A 24,634-nucleotide genomic window follows, 5' to 3' on the forward strand; every position below is an offset into this window, starting at 1 on the left:
TTGCTTTATTATTATGCACTTCCTGGTAGAATTTAACTCTTTCAACTCCATTCACACTGTATAATTAACATTTTACCTGACCCTACAACAAATGAAATAAATGCTCACACGTTGATTACAATTCATCTGTTAAATCAGACACCTCTATGCTTATGTAGACAATTGCATATTACTTTGAGATTGACAATTATTTTATTTTTTTAATCCAGCTTTTATCCAGTTTCCTAACACCGTCCAAAACATGCCTCTCGTCCAATGACAGCTGGGATAGGGTCCAGACCCCCCTGCGATCCTCCAGAGGACAGGCAGCTACAGAAAACCAATGAATGAATGAATCTGGCTTCAGTCAACTCTCCTCAAATTCCTCACATTTCTTTTTTCTGAAATGGTCAATTGATGCTGTGTCTGTGGCCCAGAATGCCTGTACACAGATTGTACTGTTAGAGGGGAAGACTTCATCCCAAGAATTCACTGTAAGAATAGCGTCTTGGTTAGGGAAATTCTCTGGCTCTCTTTTAATATAACTGATATATAATCGGTTAATTCAGGCTTTTCCTGATCCGTCAAGCACAAGTAGCGAAGGATTCCTGCACTCGTCCGCCATCTAAACTGTGCTGCAGATATCACTCTTGTTATCATCTCTCCTTAACTCTGTCAGCCTAGCACTGTGCTACAACGCTGAAGAGGCCAGTCTGTCATTTGGCTTCCAGGTGAGTCTGACCACAAGAGGTCAGGCACAACAAGCATCTGAGTGGCTCAAACTGAGAGCTGTCCTGAGAGTTGAACCGCCACATAAAACTACACACGCTAAAATAGTATAGTTTCCTTACAGTACAGTTAAACCATTGTAATAATTTTCTCCTTTCTGCACAAATGGCTCACATCCAAGCAAACAGGTGTTAAAACTTGGCAAACACAACGCAGAGTCAAATCTGAAGTTTCTTTGTTTCTATTTTTACACACACACCTCGTATGCCTTTGCCACGCACTCCAGCGCACGACGTGTTTGCTTTCCCCTTCACCAGCTTGTATTTGACACGCACGCTCGGTCATGCCCTGCTCCCACTCCCCACCCCCCAATGTGGGAGAAAGAATTAGAGAGCCTAGCGGGGTACAAAAGCGGCGAGAGGCGATAAACTAACTCCAGGAGAATGAGACTGGACATAGAGGCACTGGCTGGGCATAGAAAGTAGCTGGCTTTAGGGAGAAGCTCACACTGCACGTGCACTCTATGAGAAAATGATGCTCCGAATTCCTAGATACATAGCTATCATATCCTGTTTTTGTTTTTTTTTGCTAATGCTCTGGTTAGATGACATCTGCTTAGGGAAAACCTGACTAGATGGAGGAAATCCACTGCTAAGTAATGATGATTTTTCAGTAGACTGTCCACTGGAGAGGCCTGCAGCCATCATCCACTCCTAATAGCTTGCATATTGAATTACCGAGGTGGAAAAAGAGGCAAAAACAAGAATTATTACTACATAAAAAACAAATCACTGACCACATTGATTGGGCAGAGGTGCTTTTTCTTTCACAAACTTCTTTCCCAAATAAATGTCAGCCCGTCGGGCAAAGTCTCCTGTGCGTTTATTGATCATTTTTGCAAGCAAACCTTTGCATGCGGGTTTGAAGCTAAGTTCACAGTAAGCCGTGCTTTTTTTCTTCTTTATCTTTGTTTGTTAGTGTACTCCTCATTGGGAAATTCTTCAGGGTGTATGTGTAACCTAGGTTATTGGCTCAGTGTGTTCCAGCCTATCTTGTGGTGGAGGGTGGCAGCAGCTCCATTTACTCCATTTACTAGTGCAGCCTTCACGGACTGTCAGAAATATAACAACTGAGCCTATTAATTCAATACTGTAGTAATAAAGCTTAGATTTATGGAGGTTATAGTATTAAGCATTTGTTAATTTTAGTTAGTGGGCTAGGCTAGTGTTTTTTTTTCGATTGATGCGCAAAAATTTTTCTATAGCTGTATGACCGATTTCATGTAAGCTTTCCTTTTATTTCTGAGCAAACTCGAAAATACGAGCTGCACCCAAAGGCACCACCCTCGCTAACTGACAGAGGGACAGCCCGAAAGCAACAAGCTTGACTGGACAAAACGCCCACTGCTGCAGCTGCAGCGCCATACACTCTTGATTTAACAGGAATAGCTGGATATTTTTTTCAGCAGTAAACGTCGGTCTGGTGAGTATTTTGTCTGCGATGAGACAAAATAGTTAGTTTGTCGATGTAGCCGTAGCATAATCTGGTTTAACTTTGCCCTGCGCATCAGCGACGCAGGTGAAGGGATGTTTGTTTTTCAGGATGCTCGGGTACACTCCGCATCCTGAGGAAGGGACGGCTAGAAAGTTTGGCTTAAACCGTAAAAGGCACGTGTTGACTTTTATTTATGGGTAGATTGTGCAAGCGAAGGAGTCCAAAATGTCCGAGGCAGGAAATGTCCCAGAAGAAACCATGTTAGTAGTGAACTGTCGTTTTCCAGACACTGTATCTGGACATACATAATAAAGATGTCATTAAAGAGCATGGAGAGGCCTTGTTAGCGAACAGTTATTTTAACAGGAGGTTGCAAGCCAGTATAATAATTTGTTTAAATGCTTTTTGGGTGATAAAACGTCTCTAAATGATTGTGTCAGGTATTAGTTGTCAGCATCAGTTTGACCTTCTGGAAACGACACCAAAATTTACATTTGGTCCTTATGATATCCCAATTTATTAAATACAAACAAACAAACAAACAAACAAAAATAGGAATAAACTGTCAGCTAAATGAATTTGGATACTGTAAAAAATGGAAAATGTTAGGTAAAAGTATGGATAAATTGTTGGCTAACAGTTAAAGCTAAAGTGTTAAAGCTAGAATTAGGAATAACCGTTGTAAACCGTTGGATAATTATCAGTTAAAGGTTTAGCTAGCATTTTAAACTGTTAGCTAGGAGCGGCTACACAGCAACTTCAAAGTACGTAGAAACAATTAAGATACTGTTAGCTCAAATGCAGGATAGAAAATAGTAAATGTTAGCTAAAAGTATTAAACAGTTGAATTATTAAATAAAAATACGCCTGGAGTAGAAATTAGTAGCAAAAGATATGAGAATGTGAACATGTCAGCTAAAATTATAGGAGCAAATATTTGGCTAAAACTGCCAGACCTTGTTAAAAGTGGATAAACAGCCAAAAGAAAGAAATACTCAGACAGGTGGTTAATTGTTTGCCAAGAGTACCTATGAACAAATACATTTTTAGACAAAACATAAAGGATATACACTGCTTAAAAGTGCCAGAATCTGAAAAGACTAGGTAGAAATATAAATAAACAATTCCAAAGGGTTAGCCGAAAGCACTATGGATAAACTGTGGAACTTATTTGTTTAAAGTATGGCTAACAGTTGGAAATGTTAGCTAAAGCTGGACAAAATAGCAACTTTAAAGTAGTTAGCTAAAAGTTTGAATAAACAGTTGAAACTGTTAGCTAAAATTAGCAACAAACTAGCCTGGAAGCAAGAAAAACTTCCACAACCACAATCTTTCCTTTTTTTTTTTGTGATGGAAAGTTTTTCTCTGTAACAGCAGATTAACTTTTGAAACTTTAGGCTAAACATGAACAAACCGCTGCAAAACTAGCTAAAAGTATGACTACACAAATTTAAAAGGTTTAGCCAAAATACTACGGATAAACTGTCGAATTCTTTTGTTAAAAGTATGGCTAACAGTTGGAAATGTTAGTTAGATGTGGACAAAAAAAGCAAGTTGAAAGTATGTAGAAATAAGTAGCTAAAAGATTGAATAAACAGTTAAAATTATTAGCTAAAGGTACAGCTAACTGTTGAAATTATTAGCTAAAGTTAGCAACAAACTAGCCTCGACGCCAGATAAATTTTCCTGCACACAATCTTTTTTCTTTTTTTTTGGTAGTAGAAGGTTTTTCTCTGTAACAGCAGATAAATGGTTGAAATTGTTAGCTAAAAGTGGACATAAAGCTGCTAAACTGGCTGAAAGTATGAATACAGATTTGGAAAATGTTATGAAAAAATCTGTATGTCAAAGCTTGGGCAAATAAAGTTTTTCTCATGGAAAGAAACAATTCACATCTTTCCGACAGACTCAATACCTGCACTGTTTCCTTTTGTGATATCCACTGAAGGGCTACCTTGACCTGCCGTGTAGATCAATTTTATGGATCTGAAGCGCTTCCCACCCCACGGCCTTTTATTTACAGAACAGAAGCTGTACGCTCAATTAATGATTCAGAGAGTTTATGGTCTGTTCAGGGCTATGAATAATTTAAAGAGGTGGTTTGTGATATAACAAGAGGACATTTTAATCTGGACTGCATCACTAAACAGCTAGTAAGATGCACTCCGGGACAGAGCTAGCAGATGGAGTCTCGGTTAGAAAATATTCAGAAGTAAAAGTTGCAGTGTAGCGACAGAAATGTGACTTCAGCTCGTTAGTGTGATCCAAGCGTCTTCAGCTATACCCAGAGGCTCTTTGACGTTGCCACTTGATAACTACTGCGTGATCAGAAGGGAGCTGGGAGAGGGTGCAACTTGGAGGTGTACAAAAAGTACTTTCACCCGCTGTGAGACAAATTTTATGCAGAGCTGTCAAATGTCATTGATTAGCTGTAACTAATTTGGACTGGAATTTCATTTATTTTTTTTCTCCCATTGGATAAAAACCATGGCATTTGGGTTGCACTCGTATATGAGAATTAGAAAGTTTGTTTTCCACACTTTCAATTCAGCCAGGTTGTCAAATGTTCCTCATTTAATTTGTCATGTACACCAATCAGGCATAACATTATGACCACTGACAGGGGAAGTGAATAACACTGGACATCTTGTGGCAATACAGTGTTCTGCTGGGAAACTTTTGGACCTGACATTCATTTGGATGTTACTTAGACATGTACCACCCACCCAGACCAAACCAGGAACCCCCACCTCATATCAATGACTGCGTTTAATGCCTAACTTGTTCAACGGAGCGAGGTGGAAAACCAGCGTCATGTAGCTTTTCCGCAACAGATTTGAATACATAAGCATTTCTGTGTTTTCTGCCATCTAAACACGTCCTTATGTTTAGTTCTTTCATTACTTTAAGGGAAAATTCTGTCTCTTCGTCGCTCCAAAAGTGAGAAGTTCTCGTTGCCGCCATGTTGTTTGTATATCTTGTGCTTCACTTGGCGTCACTCGTGCCTGCGCAGACAGTGGGCAGCCATCAGAAATCGGGATAAGGTGTATACATGCTCCAGTATCCCGGCTTCTATCGGAGTACTCCAGGTAGCAAAACCGGGTTTCTTGAAATCGGGAAATGAGCATATCCCGATTTCTGAATTCGGGATATGGTGTTTACATGGACAAACACAAAAACGGGATACTTCAAAAACCCGATCAAAATCGGGATACTAAAGACCATGTAAACATGGTCAATGACACTCTTTGATGGCAGCAGCCATCCCCAGCAGGATGCAGCCTGACACACACACACAACAATAGTTTAGGAACAACTAAAAAAAAAACATGAAAAACAGCAAAAGGTGTTGACCTGGCCTCCAAATTCACTAGATCCCAAACTGATCAAGTATCTATGGGATACCCATAGGCCCCAAAGGACCCCACTAACAACAACTTGTTGCCAGACACCACAGGACATGTATTAGGCCGGTGGTGAAGATGATGTTATGCCTGATCGCTGTATTCATGTATTTATTGGCATGTGTTGAGAACTACTACTTTCTTTTGCATTGAAGAGAACATGTCTGCCCTTTTCAGGAAAGAAGATGTCGGCGGTCTATAAAGATGACCAGGAAGACTGGCTGACCGTGTGTCTCAAGTACCTGCTCTTTGTTTTCAACTTCCTCTTTTGGGTAAGTGGCAAGTAAGCAGTTATCTTTTTAGATAGACCTCTAGATCAAAGGGTCATTGTACAAATGCCAGTCTGACGAGGAAGAAATATGAGGCAGAACTACCATTGAGCAACGTATGAAACTCCCACTGTTCTTTGTGTGTGAACAAATGGATTAGGTATAAAATGAAGAGTTTCAAATTTGCTTGCGTGTAAACATGAAGACAATAAAGATGCAGAAGAACAGAACATTTTTTTCTTAGTCAAGTTTCATCTAGTGAAATCCCAATTTTTTAAAATGCTCGTTTAAAGCTTCAGGTTGAAAGACCTTCAGCGACGCAGAATATTCTAAGTCTAAAAAAGCTGCGGTATGGACTCAGCCCAAAGTGAGTCATAGATTATTTAGAGCCTGTCAGCATACGACGGGGAAGAGTGTATCAAACCTGCTCGCTGGCACAACACAGTGTTACTGCAGTTTGTTACTAAAGCCATCCATGGGCTCACCTAAAAACATTTTCAAAGATGGAGAGACAGACCTGTTTGTGTGTGTGTGTGTGTGTGTGTGTGGGGGGGGGGGAAAGGGTAAAAGGATAAGAACAGGGATCAAGCTTTATCTTTTAGGCTTATCGCTGACATCGCTCGAGGAAACATTGGATTCTTCTCCTTTGTGGGCCACTGGCTCTCATCTATATTTTCCTCACAGCGTTTTTTTCATACTTGTGATTTTTGTCCACATACTGTGGTACACTATTTTGGCAGCACATCGTGTCTGTGACCCCCTGCTATCGTCAGAATTAGTTTCCTACAATATTGATAATGTGCCGTGTCTGGACTCTGCTTCGATTTGGACTGGCTCCAGATTGACTTGTTTATGTGTTGTGTGTCTTCGAGTGACGTAAATCAAATCTTTCTCTTGCTGAATATGGATTTGGGGTCTACACTTTGTTCTTCATTCTCAGTAGCATATGCCAACCTGCATCTCAGTGGGCCCCCGTTTATACCTAAGCCTTGCCTCCTTTGTTGGGCATGAGTTGCCGCGAATAAGGCGAGCTTGCTTTTGAAGGAAAGGGATGGGAGGATGAAGGGGAGAGACTTCTCAGAGGCATTTCCTATTTGTTCGCCTGTGTGACTCACGAGATGGGAAGAACAGATCTGCGCGTCACCCTGGTTCAGTTATTCAGGAAGTGGCCATTATGCCCCAAATTGACCTGTGAAGTTCCAATGCTGCAGCGACTGTTATTCTTCATACTTTGCATGTTTTCCTTTCTATTTCCTGTTTTTACTTTCTACCACTTTCATCGCACCCTTCCACCCTGCTCTTATGTTATTGGTTTTTATGTTTGATTCATCTAATTGGATTGAACGCACTTCCTGTTTGTAACTTCATGCCAAGAAAAAGATCTATACTTGTCTGGTTTGTGCTACTGTTTTCTTTTTTTTTTTTTGTTTGTCTTCCCTTCAGAATTAAACTGCAATGACACAGTGCCTTGATCATGTTTTATTTCGCTGCTCAGGGTATCCACACCTCCACCTTTCCCGTTTCATGACTCATCCTTTTACTTTTCCATTTGCTACGCTCGCATCATTTCTCTTTACCTTTATACTCTTGATATATTCTTCATGTCTTATTTTCCCAGGTGGGTGGAGTTGCTGTTTTGGGCGTTGGAATCTGGACGCTGTTGGAGAAGAGCGACTACTTGAGTCTGCTGGCTTCCAGCACCTTTGCCGTCTCAGCGTATATCCTCATCCTGGCAGGCGGCCTGGTGGTGGTTACGGGGTTTCTGGGCTGCTGTGCTGTCATCCGGGAGCAGAGAAGCTGTCTATCCACGGTGAGACGGGAGAGACGGGAGACGCAGACTGGGGGGTTCTGCTGAGATTTCTGTCTATGTTTGTAGCTGTAAATGTGTGGGTAGGTCGTATAGTACTGAAGTATAGCTTACAAATGTGATCTTTTACAAAACATTATATTCTGTTAGCTCACATGCTTACTAGTAAACGAGTGAATGAGTGTAGTTTACTCTGAGAATCTGAAAAAGCCTAAATGCAGGTCAAAGTTAATCCTAAAGATGGTATTTTATTGTATTATTTGACAGGGAAAAGTAGACACAGCCATGACATGTTGGGAGATGGAGCAGTAATGACATGCAGTAAAACTCTGTCTGCCCAGGAGATGAATATATAGCAGCACTGTAAATCAATGGTTCAAATCAGTTTTATTTATATGGCGTCGATAACAGACGCTGGTAACAAAAAAACTCACTTTTAACTGGAAGAAACTATGAGGCACACCGGTCAAAGACACATAAAAATGGGACAGAGGAGAAGAGACTAGCAGAAGGAAGTAAATTAATTCATACATGCATCTGGATAAAGCCCATGTGCTGCATATGTACATGATACACACAGGGGTACATGATACTAGGAGATGCATAACGCATGGGAGTTTGATCATGGGACAGTGGCCACAGCGACAGAAGCCCGCATTTTTATTGGGAAGCTGACGATTTCTCTATTTCTTAATTTTCTTAACGACATTGTTGCAAAAAATGTTTGTGTTTTAACATTTAGTATTGACTTAGACTTTAATCATCCACAAGGGAAATGCTTGGTCACAGTAGCTTAGTTGCACATAAAAAACACAAGTAGAGAAAGTAAAAAGAAAGATTAAATACAAGTGAAATCAAGTGAAATCTAATAAACATAGTATAAGCAAAAAAATTACAGAATTAGCATATGAACAAATGTACAAGAAATAGAGACGGAAGAATATATGTTATATACATAAGAATGATAATAAGGTGCAGTAGTGTGCATTAACATGGAGTTATCTGTAGCAGAAAAGGTGAGTTGTTGTGAAGTTGGATAGAGCAGTAAGGTATGAATGAAGTCCTGAAGTGGGAGCAGAGCTGAATCAGTCTGTTGGAGAATGAGCTCCGCTGTCTGGAGTAGTGGATGAGATGGATTGTCCATAATGGAGAGCAGTTTGTCCAGTGTCCTCCTGTCTCTCACTGAGACAAACGTCTCCCAACTCGCTGCCAAAACTCTTGTCGTCATTGACGGGAGTCAATGATGACCATAGAGCTGCAAATTAGGAATGCTCCCTGAATATGTAAAGAGGATTTATGAAGAGTAATAGGTTAGAGTTTTGCTAAGTTACACATTTAAAATACTGCTGAGCCAAACTGTCACAGGTTATGTAATAATACCAGACTACTGGCCACAGACTGTCATGTCTACACGGAGAGTCTAGATGCTCTCCGACACGTACGCCAAAGTTTGATTTCTCTGCGTAACTACACAACACCTATCCAGCGACATAACACGGAACTCATCCCGTGCTAACCCTGGTCCAAGGTCTATCACCGGCTGCTGACAAATGGCTCCGACAGGGCCCTTACTGTCCTCATTATTTTACAGAGACGGGGCCCAGTGGGAAAGAAGCAGGCGGGAGGTGAACGTTCTCTGCCGCAGGACTATTTATAGGTCTGTCTATCTGCTGCTGATGGATGGAGCAATAGGAGAGAGAGGGAGAGAGAGAGAGAGAGAGAGTAAGGGGCTTGCAGGAGTGAAGAGGTGAATGTGTAGATCTGGATCCAGAATCTGTGGTGCAGTTTGGTTTTAATACAAACTGCATTGTTGTGCTATTTATAGTTAGTTTGGGAGACCGGTGGTACGTGTGCAAAAGAAGCAGTGAAGTTTTGTGTTTTGTGTGGGCCGACAGAGAGTGTTTTTATTTTATTTATTTATCTCTAACCATGAGATACAAAGCAGCCTGCATTTCTTCATGATACAATTACTGTTATAACTGCGGGAAAAGAAGGGAACATCTGTTTAAGGGTGTTATAAAAAAAAAAAAAAAAAACATGTTTTCACCGAGTTCATCGCTTCCCCGCAGCTGTTTGTTACCATTTCTTTGTTTGGTGTATGGTGCAGGTTGGGTAGTAGCATCTGTCTCTGTATAATGGTTTTCGAGTGAAGCAGAACTGGCGCTGTGGTCACACTGTTGTATCCCGCTCTCTGACAGCTGGCCCTAATTAGTTATGTGTGTGTGCGTGTATTGCTTCGTTTGTGATGATTGTGGTATATGAGGCACTTCACCAACAATGGAAAGTTTGTCCCGTAGCTTTGATCGTGCTCATTCTGCAACAGCCTACCTGAGCTCTGTAAGTGTGTGGGCAGTCTGTTTGCTGCACAGTTTACATAACTATGCTCTGCATCTCAATACGTACAGTTCTTGTCATTAAGGATAAATCTGACAATTGTAGTTTTTATCGTTAGCTCCTCAAGGCTGGATTTTGTATTCCTAATTTACCTGAGGAATACAAACAAAGGTTTACTCGGCGGTAATGGCAGTATTTAAACCACCTTAATTCAGGTTTGTTTGTTTTTTTTTGTTTTTTTTTTTGCCAAGACGTCTTTTTGAATTCAATTATGATGCTTTCAAGCAGTGTGGAGAGCTCGGTGAAAGATCCCCGGGGGAAATCTGATTCTGCAGCCTGTCAAATTGCTTTCTGCTTGTCTCATTTCGTGCAGCATTGCCATCTGTGTTAGAAGTGACAGATGCGGCGCGGTGGCAGTTGATGGAAGTTTTATATCGGGCCGACGCAAGCGCGAGTAACTTGAGTTAGCAGCGAGCAGTTCGCCAGTATTGATTCCCTTCATGTTTCTCGTCCACAGTATTTCTTCTTCCTGCTGCTGATATTCTTGATTGAGCTCGTGGCTGGAGTGCTGGCCTATGTGTACTATCAGAGGGTAAGTGATCCCTGCTTGTTATCTACTTGAGATCCAGGCTGCCAAAACAAGAGTCAATTCTCACTGCAATTAAACTTTTTAAATAACAGTTCAGACTTTAAGTGTCAATCCTTGTATTTGAAGACGGTGTCAAAAACTTCTATCTATTTCTTCTATTGAAATATTCTTAAAGTTAAGACGCTCTCTTTTACCGAGAGTTTTACCAAGAGTTTTACCGAGAGGCGGTTTGAGTTTTATAGATTATGTTTTTGCCCTCTGGCTGTGCGTTGAAGAGCAGCTCCTTCAGCAAAATAGCTAAAGCTCTGTTGCGAAGAAAAGTTTGAAAATGCTCAGTTGCCAAGATGGCACTAAAGAAATAAGGCAAATGCTATAAATAAACTAGTACTTGACATTTATCACGTCTTTTCCGCTCACTTTGACTTGAATACATTTTCCTAGTGCACTGAGGCTTCTGCTGATGGCTAGCTAGCAATTGTCGGTAGCTGCGTTTAGCTTTACCTCTCAGGGCAACAGATGATTCTATATTAAGGGAGACTCTATGATTCTGAGCTCTCTCTCTTCTGTTGAGTGGCTGAAATTAAAACGGCATCCTCCCACAGAAAGGGTTCATGCAAGCCTCTGCACCTGGATAGTGCTTTTCTACATTTGGAGCACTTAAAGCACTTTCCAGTGTTTCTCTTTTTCCATTCACACACAAACCAATGACAGAAGCTGCCTCGCGAGGTGCAAGTTCAGTGTCTTGCCCAAGGACAGCCTTGGGTCATCCAGTGATTGAACCACCAACCCCGCGAGTGGTAGTCGACACGTTCAGACGCCTGAGCCACAGCTGCCCACAAGTTAAAAGTGAACGACGGCTAAAATCAGAAAAAGAAACCCTTTGGTTAAGAAGTTTTTATGTAACTATTAAATTGTTTACAAAATGTTGCATAAAAACCGTTGAATCAGTCACGTAGGTGGGTGCCTGCGCCAGTGCCGAAAGTTGGATGATGACAAAATTAACGAGACGTCCAAGCTGAACTGCGAGAGAGCGCGTGGGATTGTACAGGCCGCTTTTAAAGCAGCCTGGGGTGAGTCTCCTCTGACGACTTGGCTGTCTGGAGTGTGTCGAACACGCAGGCCCCAGCATCTTGTTATCTCGTAAATATCTGCCTGTCAGTCAGCCAGGGCTCAAAAGAACACCGTGTTATCTGCAGGTAAGCTCTGGGATTTATTCTAACAGGATAGAATCACTTTAAAGATAAGAGTTCTCCTCCCCTCTGTGTTTCTTGTCGCCTTTTGTGTAATGTCTACACACACATCAAAAGCTATATTTAGAGTCTTTTCAATCGCAGCACTCTTGAGATGTGAGCTACCCACCTATCATGCCCTAATCCTCCCACTCACTTCAGGACTCACCTTTATAGTCTGTACTCTTGCGATTTATTTATTTATTTATTGTTCTCTGTGTACTGGCTATGTTCCCCGTGTGATAATAAATTAGGCAGCGTGTGGTGTGGTTACAAAATAGATTTTGTTCTCTCCAAAGAATGATGTTCCTCCCCTCACTTCTCCCACCGTCTCAAACACACCATTTGTCACTGTGTACATCTGCTGTCACTCCGTTTGCTCCTGTTTCCTAGCTGAGTGAGGAGCTGAAGCTGCATCTCAACCAGACTATGACGGAGAACTACGCTCAGCCGGGGAGGGAGTCCATCACATTAGCTGTGGACAGACTGCAGCAGGATGTATGGAATGAATTTACACAGATCTGAGATTATATAGTGGTAACCTCAGCATGCATGGCAGCATACTTGTTATAAATGTATTTCTCATTAGCCAGTCTGCAGTAAATAGTTTGAGATGTTGTAGAATAAAGCGCTCATTGCTCTATGTATCCCATCTGGATTTACACAAAGCATTGTTCCAGAAATGACAAGTAAAATAGCCAAAGCTTAAGTAGACCCTGAGAGGAAAAGGATGTTTGCAGAATATTAATGTTAAGAATAAACTTCTCTTGCAGTTATTATGACACATGAAACCAAACGTGTCCCATTCATCTCTTTCCTCTCCAGTTCAAATGCTGTGGCAGCAACAACTCCCATGACTGGATGCTGAGCGTGTACATTACCTCAAAGCAGGCTGAAGGCAGGGTGGTGCCTGACAGCTGCTGTAAGACCATCACCCCTCACTGTGGCAGGAGGGACCACCCCTCAAACATCTACAAGGTGGAGGTCAGTGGACTGCACGCTTTTGGAAAACCGCTAAATGTCAACGATCATGTTCAGACAGGTCTGTTTTGGATTTTTCGAAAGTGGTTTCTTGATGAATAGGACCGTGGATAGATTGCCCGTGTCTGGATCCAATAACTGCACTTGAACACGCTGCAGGTGGCAGTAGTCTCTATTTGTAATTTAGAAGAAACCAGAAGAGGTCGTTTTAGCTGGGAGGCTAGGAGCTACAAACTGTACAGAGCTGGCATTCACTGAATCTTGGTGATAAGTGGTTTATTCGTTCTAGATGATCATGTTGTTGTGAAAATATTTGTGTATTTGAATATCTCGATGAGATAAAGATATACACCGATCAGCCACAACATTAAAACCGCTGACAGGAGAAGTTAATAACATTTAACTAAAAAAAAATCATGAAGAACAGCACAAGGTGTTGACCTGGCCTCCAAATTCACTAGATCCCAAACTGATCAAGTATCTTGTTCTGCACATGTGGGATGCCCATGTTGTGGATGAAAACAAGTCATCACACACCTGTACTGTATGTCTGTACAGGAGGAGTAGTACATTTATACCATAGACACAAACACGGTGCAGCCCTATTCTGCACATTAATGATGATGTTCAGAATAGGAAGATGCCACCTTTTACTGTTCCCTTTGATCTCTGCAGATTTATGTCACACCGACTTCATTCATTCAGCAGCTTGTGTCAGACGTTGTTGTTCAAAAACGGTGTCACGGTCCTTGTTCTTTTTTTAGATACCATTTGTGAAACTAAATTATTAGACACTGAATAAGTTCCACTGTGTTTTGGGGCTAAAATATTCACCGGACTGGCTGGACTTGCCGACAGACAAGCAATATCACTTGAGTACCTTTGACGCTTCATGTCTCAAAATAAAATGGAGAGAAAGCACTGGAAAACAAAAACATTGTAGTCTGAAACGTTTGCGCTCTCTGGAAATGAATAAAAGATGAGCTTTTGAACGCTTATCCGCGCTGCACAGGGGACGTTTTCCACCTCCTCGTGTCAAACCTCTCAGTTCCCCCTCTTATCGCTCACAATGCACCGCCTGCGTCATGTGGAAAGGCACGAACATGAAGAAGTATCCTGAGAATTAGGGAAAAATATCACACGCCGTGGATGATAAAGGTATCCCTCGTAGGGTTAGAATGAAAATCTAAAATATCTTCTGTCATTTTTTTTGTTATCTCCATCTCTTTCCGTGGAGTGATGAAACAGGAAGAGGAACGTGGGGTTAAAACGGTCTGGAAAGCTTGATCCTATCGAGTATAATAAACATTTCCTGCAGGATGTGTTCTTGTTTACTACAGCAGTTTAGATGTTAGTTAGCCGTGCAGAAGTGCAGACAAAGCAACATTTTTAAAAGTGTCTTTATCTGTTCAATAATATGATTCTCAATTTTCTCTCTGCAGGGTGGTTGCATCACTAAGCTGGAACAGTTCCTGGCGGACCACCTGCTGGTTATTGGTGCTGTAGGGATTGGCGTGGCCTGTCTGCAGGTAAGGAAAATATAATGTGTATTTCAGATGGAGGTTGAAGAAGCAGAATACTCCATGCTTTATTTAAGCCCAGTAATTATTTCATAAAAAAACGAGGGACTGCTTTTATCTTTGTGAATGAAATGCTGCCCTGAGCTGAACACAACCTCACAAAACCCAGACAGCTGGGTTTTAATCTTTCCATTACTGAAAATTTCAGCGTGGCAGGTCAGCAACCTCTAAATGGACACTTCTTTTCATCTCACTCTCGTCTCTCTGTCTTCATTATCTGATTTTGTTCATTCCTGTCATTTGATTTGTTCCATTCTGAGACGTACTCAAGCTTTTAAGCCTTGCAGAGCCTAAGGAGGCATACGTTGGTGCTTTTTAGCGATTCCGTGCAGACTCGCTGTGCTTGTAAATTAACTCGAGGGAAACCTGACACAAAACAAACCTGCACTGCTTCTTTTTCAATGGTGTTTGTTACACCGATAGGCCCTACAGTGCTCACCGTTTTTTTTTTGCGTGCTGCTCAGTTTCAGTCAGGAAACTGACGAGAAAGGCAGAATTACTCTGCCGTAATTATCGAGACTTGCAGCAGCAAAAGATGAGAGAGAGATGACCGGTCACGTAATCTCGGCATTAGCTGGTGCTGTGATGTCAAAATGGTCTTTCATCCTCAAATGATCAGAAGGGACTGAATATATAAAATGAGATGTTGAATGACAAATGTTTTTTGAGCCTGTTTAGTGTAATTTTATAATCTAACCAAATGTCTTTTTGTACTGTAGGCTTACTTTATGTCTTCTCTCTCATTAGCTTAAATGTTTGCGTTCTTTCTTGTCTGTAATATGTGTCATACTGACTGAACTTGTGTGTCTGTGTGTTTAAATACATGTTAGACTAGATGTAGTTTTTGTCTATAGATCTGCAGCATTAACTCTATTTATTGTGTTTTGTGTACCACACTAATCTGTCTGCGGTGCATTGTACTCTGTGTCTTTACCTGTGTGTTTGGTGTCACTGTAGCTGGCCGGGGCACTCTTGACAGCCTGCTTTATCTATCTGCTCTATAAAGAAGAGGAAGAGGACTTTGGTGCATTGTAATTTGGGTCTAGAGCACCTTGGTGGTTTAATCTAAAGAAGGTTGGAGGGCATTGTGGATTTTTTTCTTTTCTTTTTTTTAAACGCATATTCGTGCTTGTGTGACTGGCCGCTTTGTGCTAAACGTGACATCCGCAGCGTGCATGTGTACGGAACGAACGTATGCGACGAAGCATGCGGCTGCTCGGCTTTGGCTGTATATCACAGCTTGCTGCTATGCATGTGGAAAGGATGTGCCGACTTGAGAAAGGTCAACGCATCTTGAGAGTGGCTTGAATAATCACGTCTGAACCACTTAAGCGCAGCGCTGTTGTTCACGAGAGCCATGATGTGTATATTTAAACAGCACTGCTTCATTATGTGAAGCTGACAAGAAAAGGGAAAAGGCTGCAACGCTCGCTGTATATCTCCACCAAGATGGTATGTAGGTGGTGTGATGTGCACTTTTAGGTTATTCTATTTTATTTTTAGAAAAGTTGGAGGCAAGATTAATTATCTAACTTTGATGGATTTGTTTTTTTTCCCTAAATTAATGAAATAGACAGAATAGGTAATGCATAAGCATTAGTGTTGTTGCTATAGTAACTTGAAATCTAATAAAAGACGAGGTGACTATGCCCAGAAATACAGTTAAATATACGCTGTTCATGTTTGTATTATTATTTTTTTAACACAGTTACATGATTGCGTTTCAGCATCTTCTAAAATTGGGCTTCAAGGAAACAAATTTTTTTTCCTCATCTTTCCACCTCATATTATTCAGTCATATACCGGGCTTCTGCATATCTGTCACTGGAAGTCGGGAAGTAAGGAGACGAGCTGAAAGTTGCTTGAAGAGAGACTGTGAGGAGTCGGTGCACAATGCTGACTTCGCTTGGCTTCCTCATCGAGCTTTTAGAGACTCAAAGATGGAATCTGGGCTCTTGCCTGTTTCCATATCCATCATCAAGCCTGGCGGGCTCAGCGGCTTCAGTTAATATCTGTTCTGGCTGCTCTTACTTTTGTTTTTGGATCTTTTCTATAGTCATGAGTAGCAGAGCTTCTGTAAAGTAGCTTTTACAATCTTGTGGATTCCTTATGGTTCTGAACACATGCGCTCAACACAATGTCAAGAGATTAGAGCATCGGATCAAAAGATCAGTTTTAAGACATTTTTTAACACAGATTCCACAAATTTTCTGTGCAAAAACTATTTTTATCCAGCACACGAGTCAACTTTTTATTGAGAAAGCTGCTGCAACTATCTAGAAGGGAATGCAGTCTGCATTTGTGAAATTGACAACACATAATTATACATATTAGTATCTGTGCATGAATCTGCTTGTTCACCCCACACCCAGCTCCATTTTGTCTCTGTTTATGCAAGTCTGTGTGCACACATGCTGCTGCAGTATACCGACTGCTTGACTCCCGACGTCCCCATAGTAACCAGCAACGTCCTTTCCAGCAGCCTCTAACCCCCCCCCACCTCATCACCTTTAACCCTCCTCTACCCCGCAGTCAATAGCATTCAAGCTTCCTGCAGCCTTCCATGGTGACTGAACGGCACCCTTTGACCCCAACGCTTCCTGTTTTCAGATCTGTGGGATGGTGTTCACCTGCTGCTTGTACAGAAGGATCAAGATGGACCCTTACTGATGCCCCAAACACTCCACTTTCAACATGCAGTTGGAACCTGAGCTGCTGACACATACCTTCAACCTCTGAGTCTTGAATTCTGATCTGATCACCAAGTGTACACACACAGTACACGTTCCCGGCCTCTGACATTACAGTTCCAGTCAAACAGCTGTAACTCAGATTTAGGTATTTTCTGATACCAGGACTTAAAAAAGGAAACTACAAAATTCATGTTGCATTGTTCACAACTAATGAGGATGCATATTGATTTGCCATCTTTTCAATGTGCAGATTTATGTAGGAGGGTTTTCCTGACCTAAGGGCACCGTGTACACTTCTGTTACTGTTAATGAAGAAAGGTGATTCGTGGTTGTGTCTTTGGTAAACACAATGTGCCTCTTTCAAAGCTCTACCGGTAAATAATCATGTATTAAGCCTGTGCCTGAAACCTTTAAAGGGAGCTGACGATACACTGTGACCAACTGCAGCAAATGAAATGGGCTATCTTTATATTTGTAGTCATGGCTTTATCCCTGACAACAGCACTACATGTCGAAATGTGTGACTAATCAAATGTAACTGAATATTATGGCATTTAAGGAAAGTCATTTTCTGTAATGGCTCCTAGATCTATGGCTGTATAACTCCACCTAGTGGTCGACACGGGTACTTTACCACATCACGTGTCGTACTTCAACTGCACTGTTATTCTGACAGTCATGGCACCCAGATTTCTCTGCACGTGTGAGACTAAGAAACACACATTTCAGATGATATTTTGAACGTTTAGATATTTCTTGAGTTTCACTTGAGTTTTGTTCTCTACAGTAAAGAAAATGACCATTCTGAGCCAAAAAAAAGAGTAAGGGACCATGTTGTCATCCCATCTATCACTTGCCAATCCTTTTTTTCCCCCCCTCCTTTATCCACCATAGTCTTGAATGTGTAGAGTGTCGACGCCATTGCCAAGAATTTGTTCTCTCGATTTGCATTTTCTCTGATTGACGTCCACAAGAAGGGTGCTAATGTATGTGGCTGGTTGTTGATGAAAGTATGGTAGAACTATGGCATGTGCTCCAACTACTGAGTGTTGTATCCCAAATATTGATGTCATAAATAAATGTTTAAATATTGTTGCATTAAGAAACGTTGCTTTGTATTAAAGAAAATCAAATAATTAGCCTATTTAGTTCATGAGATGACAACGGGGGGCATCTCATGTCTGTTCATGCGGCCACAGTGACAGTTTTGAATCATCCAAGGGATCCAAGGAATGTGTCAGCTTTGGTGGTTGACCACTAGAGGGAGACAAAGGTTTTCCAGTTGCAGTACTATGCACCATCTCAAATAATCCTGCTGCTTTGCTGAGGTCATTATTGACAGTGCAACAGAAAGCTACCAAACTGCAACTAACATTTGAATATAAACCTCACGTATGTCGTTTATTAATCAGTTGTATAACAAAATCCTTCTCTGATACTTGCCATATTCATTGAGCTATTGGATTCATGTTAAATTATGTATCGCTAAACTGCTCCTCAAATCTAGTTTGTTCTAAAACGTTGCTTGGTCCCACAATGAGGTGATGTGTGCTGGAGAGACTGTTAGTGTTATCATGTATCGTGTGGGCTTCAGTAGGTGGATGCTGTGAAAGCACTTGTTACGTGTGGGGTCTCCCACAATCCCACATCGGAAAATCTCCCGGTTTCAACCACATTTCCCTCTTGTTGTGCAGCTCTGTGTGGTTTGTTGAGGAAAAGTCTCCGTATATTAAACACATTGCCGTACAGATGCGCGTTGCTGCTTGTGCCATATTGCTGCCATATGACCTATTTGTCTTTGAAGCACAACTTTTGCCTTTGTTTCACCCGCTCCAGATTTACTTACAAGACGCTGTGTCGGTTCAGAGCGATTTATCTTTGTCACCCATTTAGAAGGAGAAAAAAAAAAATGGGGAAAAGTTTTTAAAGCGTTTGGATGTCGTCCAACATTTTGCCTTCAGCGAGCCTATAGAGTCTGTCAGTCCCTTTGTCTTCATCAGCTATAGGAGGATGGCTCTCATTTCCTGCAGATGTCACACATACTACGATGCAGAGATACTGACAAGATAGACACACACACAACTGAGGGGCCGTGCACATTAGCATGCGGTTTATACCCTTTGCCAAAGCGGATCCATGAGGGAGAATTGAGAGCAGCTGGAGCTTCACCAGTCCCCATGTGTTGAGGCCTCTTTGCATCCCAAGCACTCAATGCTTACGCCCTCCCTCTTTGTCACCAGTGTAGCCGTGAGGGATGATATTTCAGCAGGGCGGCTAAAGAAGATACAAGGGAACGCGCGTTGCAGTGTGATTTATCTGCTGACTGTGTGTGTTTTCACATGCACATTTGAGTTATGGGTTTTCTTTGTCTGCGCTGTTTGTTGAGCTCTCATAAAACATTTTGGCACAACAGCGCCTTAGCCTCGGGAAGTACACCTGCGTTCAATGTGTGCAGGACTACTCGAGGCTTTCGATCGCGGTGATTGAGAGCCGCCGCGCCTGCAGTGTAATAGGCGCGCGAGGGGAGAACTGCTGTAACACATTTTGTGTTCGGTGTAACAAGCCCGAAGGTGCACGAGTGTGGCTGATACTGATTCACTGTGCTCGCATTGTTCTCGAAAGCACATCTGTTTGCGTGTCCAGAGGACAAAGAGTGTCTTATTGAAGGGGAACCGAATCATTCTCCTCGAACTAGGTCTTTGCCTGGGCACTGCAGCTGGCTCGACCTGTTTAAAACTATGCCACCATATGGACAATATAACGTGAACAGTTCTTGAGGAAGTTAAGAACATCGCAGTTGGACACACAGCTACAGAGGCGGGTCAGATTAAATTGAGCATCTGTCAGCATTTGTTAGCTAATGAAAAGAAAGCATCATGACCATAGATGGTATAAAGATGGAACAGCTCCTCAAAAGTGAAGCCAAAGCAAGTAGAGTAGGTGATTGGCTGCAGTATAGGTCATAAGCTCCACCCCCTCCATGTTAGTAGATGGGACTTGGACCAAACTAAAACACTAAAGTACAAGTGAAATATTTTTTTCAAGGATGGTTTCTACGCAGAGCGCTCTTGGACCGTATTGCGCAGATTCTGGCTCCAAACTCGCAAGATGGCGCCGCCCGTATCCCCAGGAAAATAGCGTCCGTTTGGCCAGTGCAAGGAAGTGGGGATGCATTGTCCATATTTATATACAGTCTATGATCATGACTAAGAGGCTCAGTTATCTGAACTCAAACTTCAGAATTGCATGCAAACACCCTCACAGAGAGATCCTGCTCTGCCTTCCCAGTGTTTAACCATTTGCCGTGGAAGTAGCAGCAACATTCATGAATCATACTTGATGCGAAATGTAGAAATTCGAGTCAGGCACAGTCCCGTCCAGATCAAAACCACTTCTGTGTCAAATTTGGTTCCTAAATCTACACTGACCTTCATGCTGTGACTCACCTCTCGCCGAGTTTGCCCCCGGCCTGCAACGCATTAGCTCTGGCCATAAATGTGTTTGACAGATTTCTGCGTGGATCAAAGGCACAGGGGAAGGAGATGGCGTGTTTAGATAACTGCGCAACTGGACGTCGAGGCTTAAGGAGGCTGAAGAACGGCACGCAAACACGAATCGAAACCTAATATCTGAACTCGGCGAGCAAAAAAATAAATAAATATGATTTTATTGGCGTTTAGAAATGAGCCTAGGTGCAGGCGTGGACATGTGTGCAGAGGCGCATTAGGTTGCATTTCCTCCAAAGACCTTTGGATGCTCACATTGCACTAAATCAATAGGAAATGCTTTAAACTCTCTCTGGAAATGCTAAATCAACACTTCAGTGACACAACAAATTAGGCCCTCAGTTGTCTTTGAATGTGAGCCTTAGCAGGGAGATTTCTGAAGGGGAGCTGGGTGGTGGGATCCTAAATGACACAACAGGTTAGGAAAACAGAAATATTCTATGACGCAAACTTTATATCTTGAAATGAGTGATTTGCATTATAGTTTAAACTCCAATTAAAATACAATAACCTGTAACAAATGAGACCCTAGTGAGGTTTTACGGCGCTACGAGCCAAAACCCAGGCAATTATTTAGGTTGTCTTTGGCTTGGATTACATTTCTTTGCCATCAGACGAACTGCAGCTTATTCTAACATGGAATTTGTCAAACTAATACATAACAAGACCTAGATTTCTGCACTGATCAGACATAACATTATGGGGGTGCCTGGTCTGGTCTAGGTGGGTGATACATGTCTTGGTAACTTCCACATGAATGCCACGTCCAAAGGTTTCCCAGCAGAACATTGAATTGTCACAAGATGGTCAATGTTGTGGCTGATTGATGTATATCTATATTAAATATCCTCTCTTATGGGTGATGTCACATTATATAATCTAAAGTCTAGTCGTCTAAGTCTAAATTGAATCAAAAACTCCAAAGATGAGTCATTTTTCATCATAAAAGCCTCCGTTTCCGTAGTTAATCAAAACAAGTTTAGTTTTCTAGATGAACTGACTGAACCACAGACTTTTATTGCGATGTTTAAATAAAACTATGACATGGCATGTAGTCATTTGAAAAAGGGGGTTTATGAGTGCCCACCCCAGACGGCAAAGTGCTTCTCACTTGCTTCCCCACATTTGAGAAAGCTGTGGTTTCCGAGGCATCTGTGTATGTGTGTGTGTGTGTGTGTGTTTGACTGAGTGTGTGGGAGGGTCTTTGTCCATGGGAGAATGAGTTTGGATGGAAACAAACTTCAGAAAGTGTTTCAAGACGGCGTTTCAAAAGCCTTCTGTCTGATAATGATGATGAGCGTCACGCCGATGGAGGGGGGTGGGCCGGGCATTGATTGATACCAAACAGATGCCGGGGGTGGTCGCGGGGTTGCTCAAGCGCTCTGTGATGTATCGAGCGTCCGGCGCAGGTACCACAGCGTACCGTACCGTAGGAATTTGTCACGAATAAGAAGCCGCGCCTTCGGGCTTTGAAAGTCAGACCGACGTCCTATTGTGTACTTGACCAGCATCAACCACTGTGATGAATACTGACAGTTAAATCAGACTGCTTACTTAATCTAGGTTTGTGTATCGGCGTGTTTGTGCAACACCCGTTCTTTGTACGGGATGGATTGTTGTGATTTGTGGTACGTGATCAAATTTGCTTACATTTCAGCATACTTGACGGACTTGTTTCCCAGCGTGGGTCGAGGAAAAGTGTGTGTCGGCTGGAAACAAAAAAAGAAAAAGGGTTTCAAAGTGATGGATGTTGTGTTGCTTGTATGTGGCAAAGGAGACCATCGAGGCGGTGGAATTTCATGCTCCAAGTGTGTCGAGGGGCGCTGGACTTTACCATGGCTCCTTTGGCATTTACTGATGGTGTCTATAGGCTGTAATTTATACGAGGCGAGTGGTGTTTCTGTTTAAAGCGAGGGTTGGAGTCTGTAAACTTTTACAAGCTGGCTGCAGTCTTGTCTCTGCACCCTATGGATTGTTCTTTTATTTGGTTAGCGTGCACAAACAGAAATACAAAAAAATGAATGCATAAAAAAGAAAAAAAGCCACTAGAAAGCAGACGTGCAGAATAAACTGGAACAGTTTGCCTTCAAAACTACTTTTATTTGGAAAAGACATTCTTTTTTTTTTCTGCGTGAGCCCGCTGCGTTGCACGTTTTTCTTGTTGACAAGTGACGCACGTACCCGCTTTGTGTGTGTACGATTCCCACGTGCTATCAATCAGGTCTACCTTTCTGGTGGATGAAAAACATTGACTGACAGTTTTCCAAAAATCAAGAGAAGCTGTGTTGGTCTAAACACGGAGCCGTGAGCTGGAAAGGATAAGACTTTTGTATAAAAACAGATTAGTCCGTCAACCTGTGTTTGTTTACGCTCCAAAGATGAATCGTAGAGGAAGAGGCGGATATGATATTTGGAGGGAGAACGTATTAAATCATACCAAAAATATGGGGGGCACAGGAAGAGAGTAGCGTGAGAGGAAGTTATTTTTTTTTCTGTTTCCGCTGAGATTGATGGCACGGAGGAGAGCATGGGAGCGACCTTGACTCGGTCCTGAGAGCGGCGTGAGGAGGGCGTGTAATCAGTAAGCTGGCTCTCGAGTGCCCTTTAGGAAGTAAACACACAAACATTAGGCGCGCCGCCATTATAGCGTACGGCCTTGAGAGTTAAGATAGGGGCAATAAAGACAGATGGCAAATCGGCTGAAAGGGAGGGGGAAAGAAGTCTGGACTTCGAAAACGAGAAACAAAATTGAGTAAATGAGCATGGGCATCGCGCTGGGATGCAGAGAGCATTTTGCTAAATGGTATTTTCTGCAAACCTTTAGGCAGATTTTGAAACATTCACCCAAAAATTCCCGTTATCTTTTTACTTTTTTGTTGTTTTTATTCCTAAATGTCACTTTAAGGCTCAGACTTATTCTCAAATAGCGACGGCATTTTTCTTCTGCGAATGCGGGATTGCCAAATTACAATGATTTAGAAGATTGTGTGTAATACAGTGGACATAAATATAAATTCTTAGATTTTTATACCTTGTCCTACCAGGAATTCCACATCATCTTATACAGCTAGGTCTTTTTAAGGTTCATACTTTTATATTTTCCTCTCTCAAGTGTGTAACGTTGGGTTTTCATTGGCTCTGCGTAGATTGTAATTTTAAAAAAAAATTTCGTAGACTTTTTAATTCCAATAAATATCAGGTTAAACATGTTTAATTTCATTTTATTAGCGAAAATCTGTTTATTAACCCTGTTTTAGAATGCATTATTAATTTAACTTTGAATGGCAATAATGTTCAAAGTTCTCCCATCCCTCCCAACATTCAATATTGTCCTCTCTTGCTTCTCGAACATCTGTCAACACTCATATCTGTCTCTACCGCCTGGATTACCCTGAATTCCTTTGTCTTAAATATGTCCAATAGAGCATACAAAAGAACTGCGTGGCTATCCTCGCGCCGCGGCCGACCAGGAAATGATGTGTTTACAAAAACTAACATCCAGAGCAAGAGTTCCACGGCAGCGATGCACTCTGAGGTATTTATTTTTCATCTTTAGCCTCGGCGCGAGCATCATTTTGACGTTTCTAAATCCCCGCTTTAGAAACATAAACACGGTGTGGAATTTCATGGGAGTGCCGTACTGTTTATGCATTCGTCTCTTCGAGCGTCGGCCCTAATTTCCGCCCTTGCAGACGGAAAGGTGCGTGTGAGGCCTTAAGGTGTGCAGCTGTGGAGTCTCTGGATATGCCTTTCAACGCCGGCTCGGGTGAGATGTGTCTCGGTAAATCAGGATTTATCCCGCGAACACGATTTTGAATGTTGCGGTGGGTCGGCCCTGGCTTCTTGATGCGTCCCATCTGTGGAACATATAAGTAAAACGATTACAAGCTGATGTGATTTATAAGCGGAGCTCGCATCAGTTTCATGTAAAAAACGTATATGATATGGATATGTAGGTATCAAGAAGCTTAAAAAAGTGCACTTAAAACCAAAACAGTAAATGACTTCCTAAACTCTGTATACATGTCTCACTATACCTG

The 24,634-nt window shown here is 41.9% G+C and overlaps 1 protein-coding gene across 1 annotated transcript; it reads left to right on the forward strand.

Annotated features, from left to right (window-relative positions):
* Nucleotides 1-1,915: 1,915 nt before the first annotated feature.
* On the forward strand, nt 1,916-18,181 carry LOC311508572 (tetraspanin-11-like). Its single transcript, XM_084573393.1, has 8 exons — nt 1,916-2,190; nt 5,784-5,878; nt 7,494-7,685; nt 10,534-10,608; nt 12,228-12,332; nt 12,660-12,818; nt 14,258-14,344; nt 17,006-18,181. The coding sequence occupies exons 2-8, from the start codon at nt 5,792-5,794 to the stop codon at nt 17,063-17,065; spliced, it is 765 nt and encodes a 254-aa protein (XP_084429519.1). The 5' UTR covers nt 1,916-2,190; nt 5,784-5,791; the 3' UTR covers nt 17,066-18,181.
* The last annotated feature ends 6,453 nt before the right edge of the window (nt 18,182-24,634 follow it).

Source organism: Chelon labrosus (assembly GCF_963514085.1).
Source record: "Chelon labrosus genome assembly, chromosome: 23".
Classification (NCBI taxonomy): Eukaryota; Metazoa; Chordata; class Actinopteri; order Mugiliformes; family Mugilidae; genus Chelon; species Chelon labrosus.

What these genes read in the sequence shown, in the direction of transcription:
- LOC311508572 (XM_084573393.1), top strand. Translation starts at nt 5,792, where the DNA reads ATGTCGGCGGTCTATAAAGATGACCAGGAAGACTGGCTGACCGTGTGT. An exon ending in CCTATGTGTACTATCAGAGG is followed by an intron (nt 10,609 to 12,227) that starts GTAAGTGATCCC and finishes CCTGTTTCCTAG; the next exon opens with CTGAGTGAGGAGCTGAAGCT. An exon ending in TGGACAGACTGCAGCAGGAT is followed by an intron (nt 12,333 to 12,659) that starts GTATGGAATGAA and finishes TTTCCTCTCCAG; the next exon opens with TTCAAATGCTGTGGCAGCAA.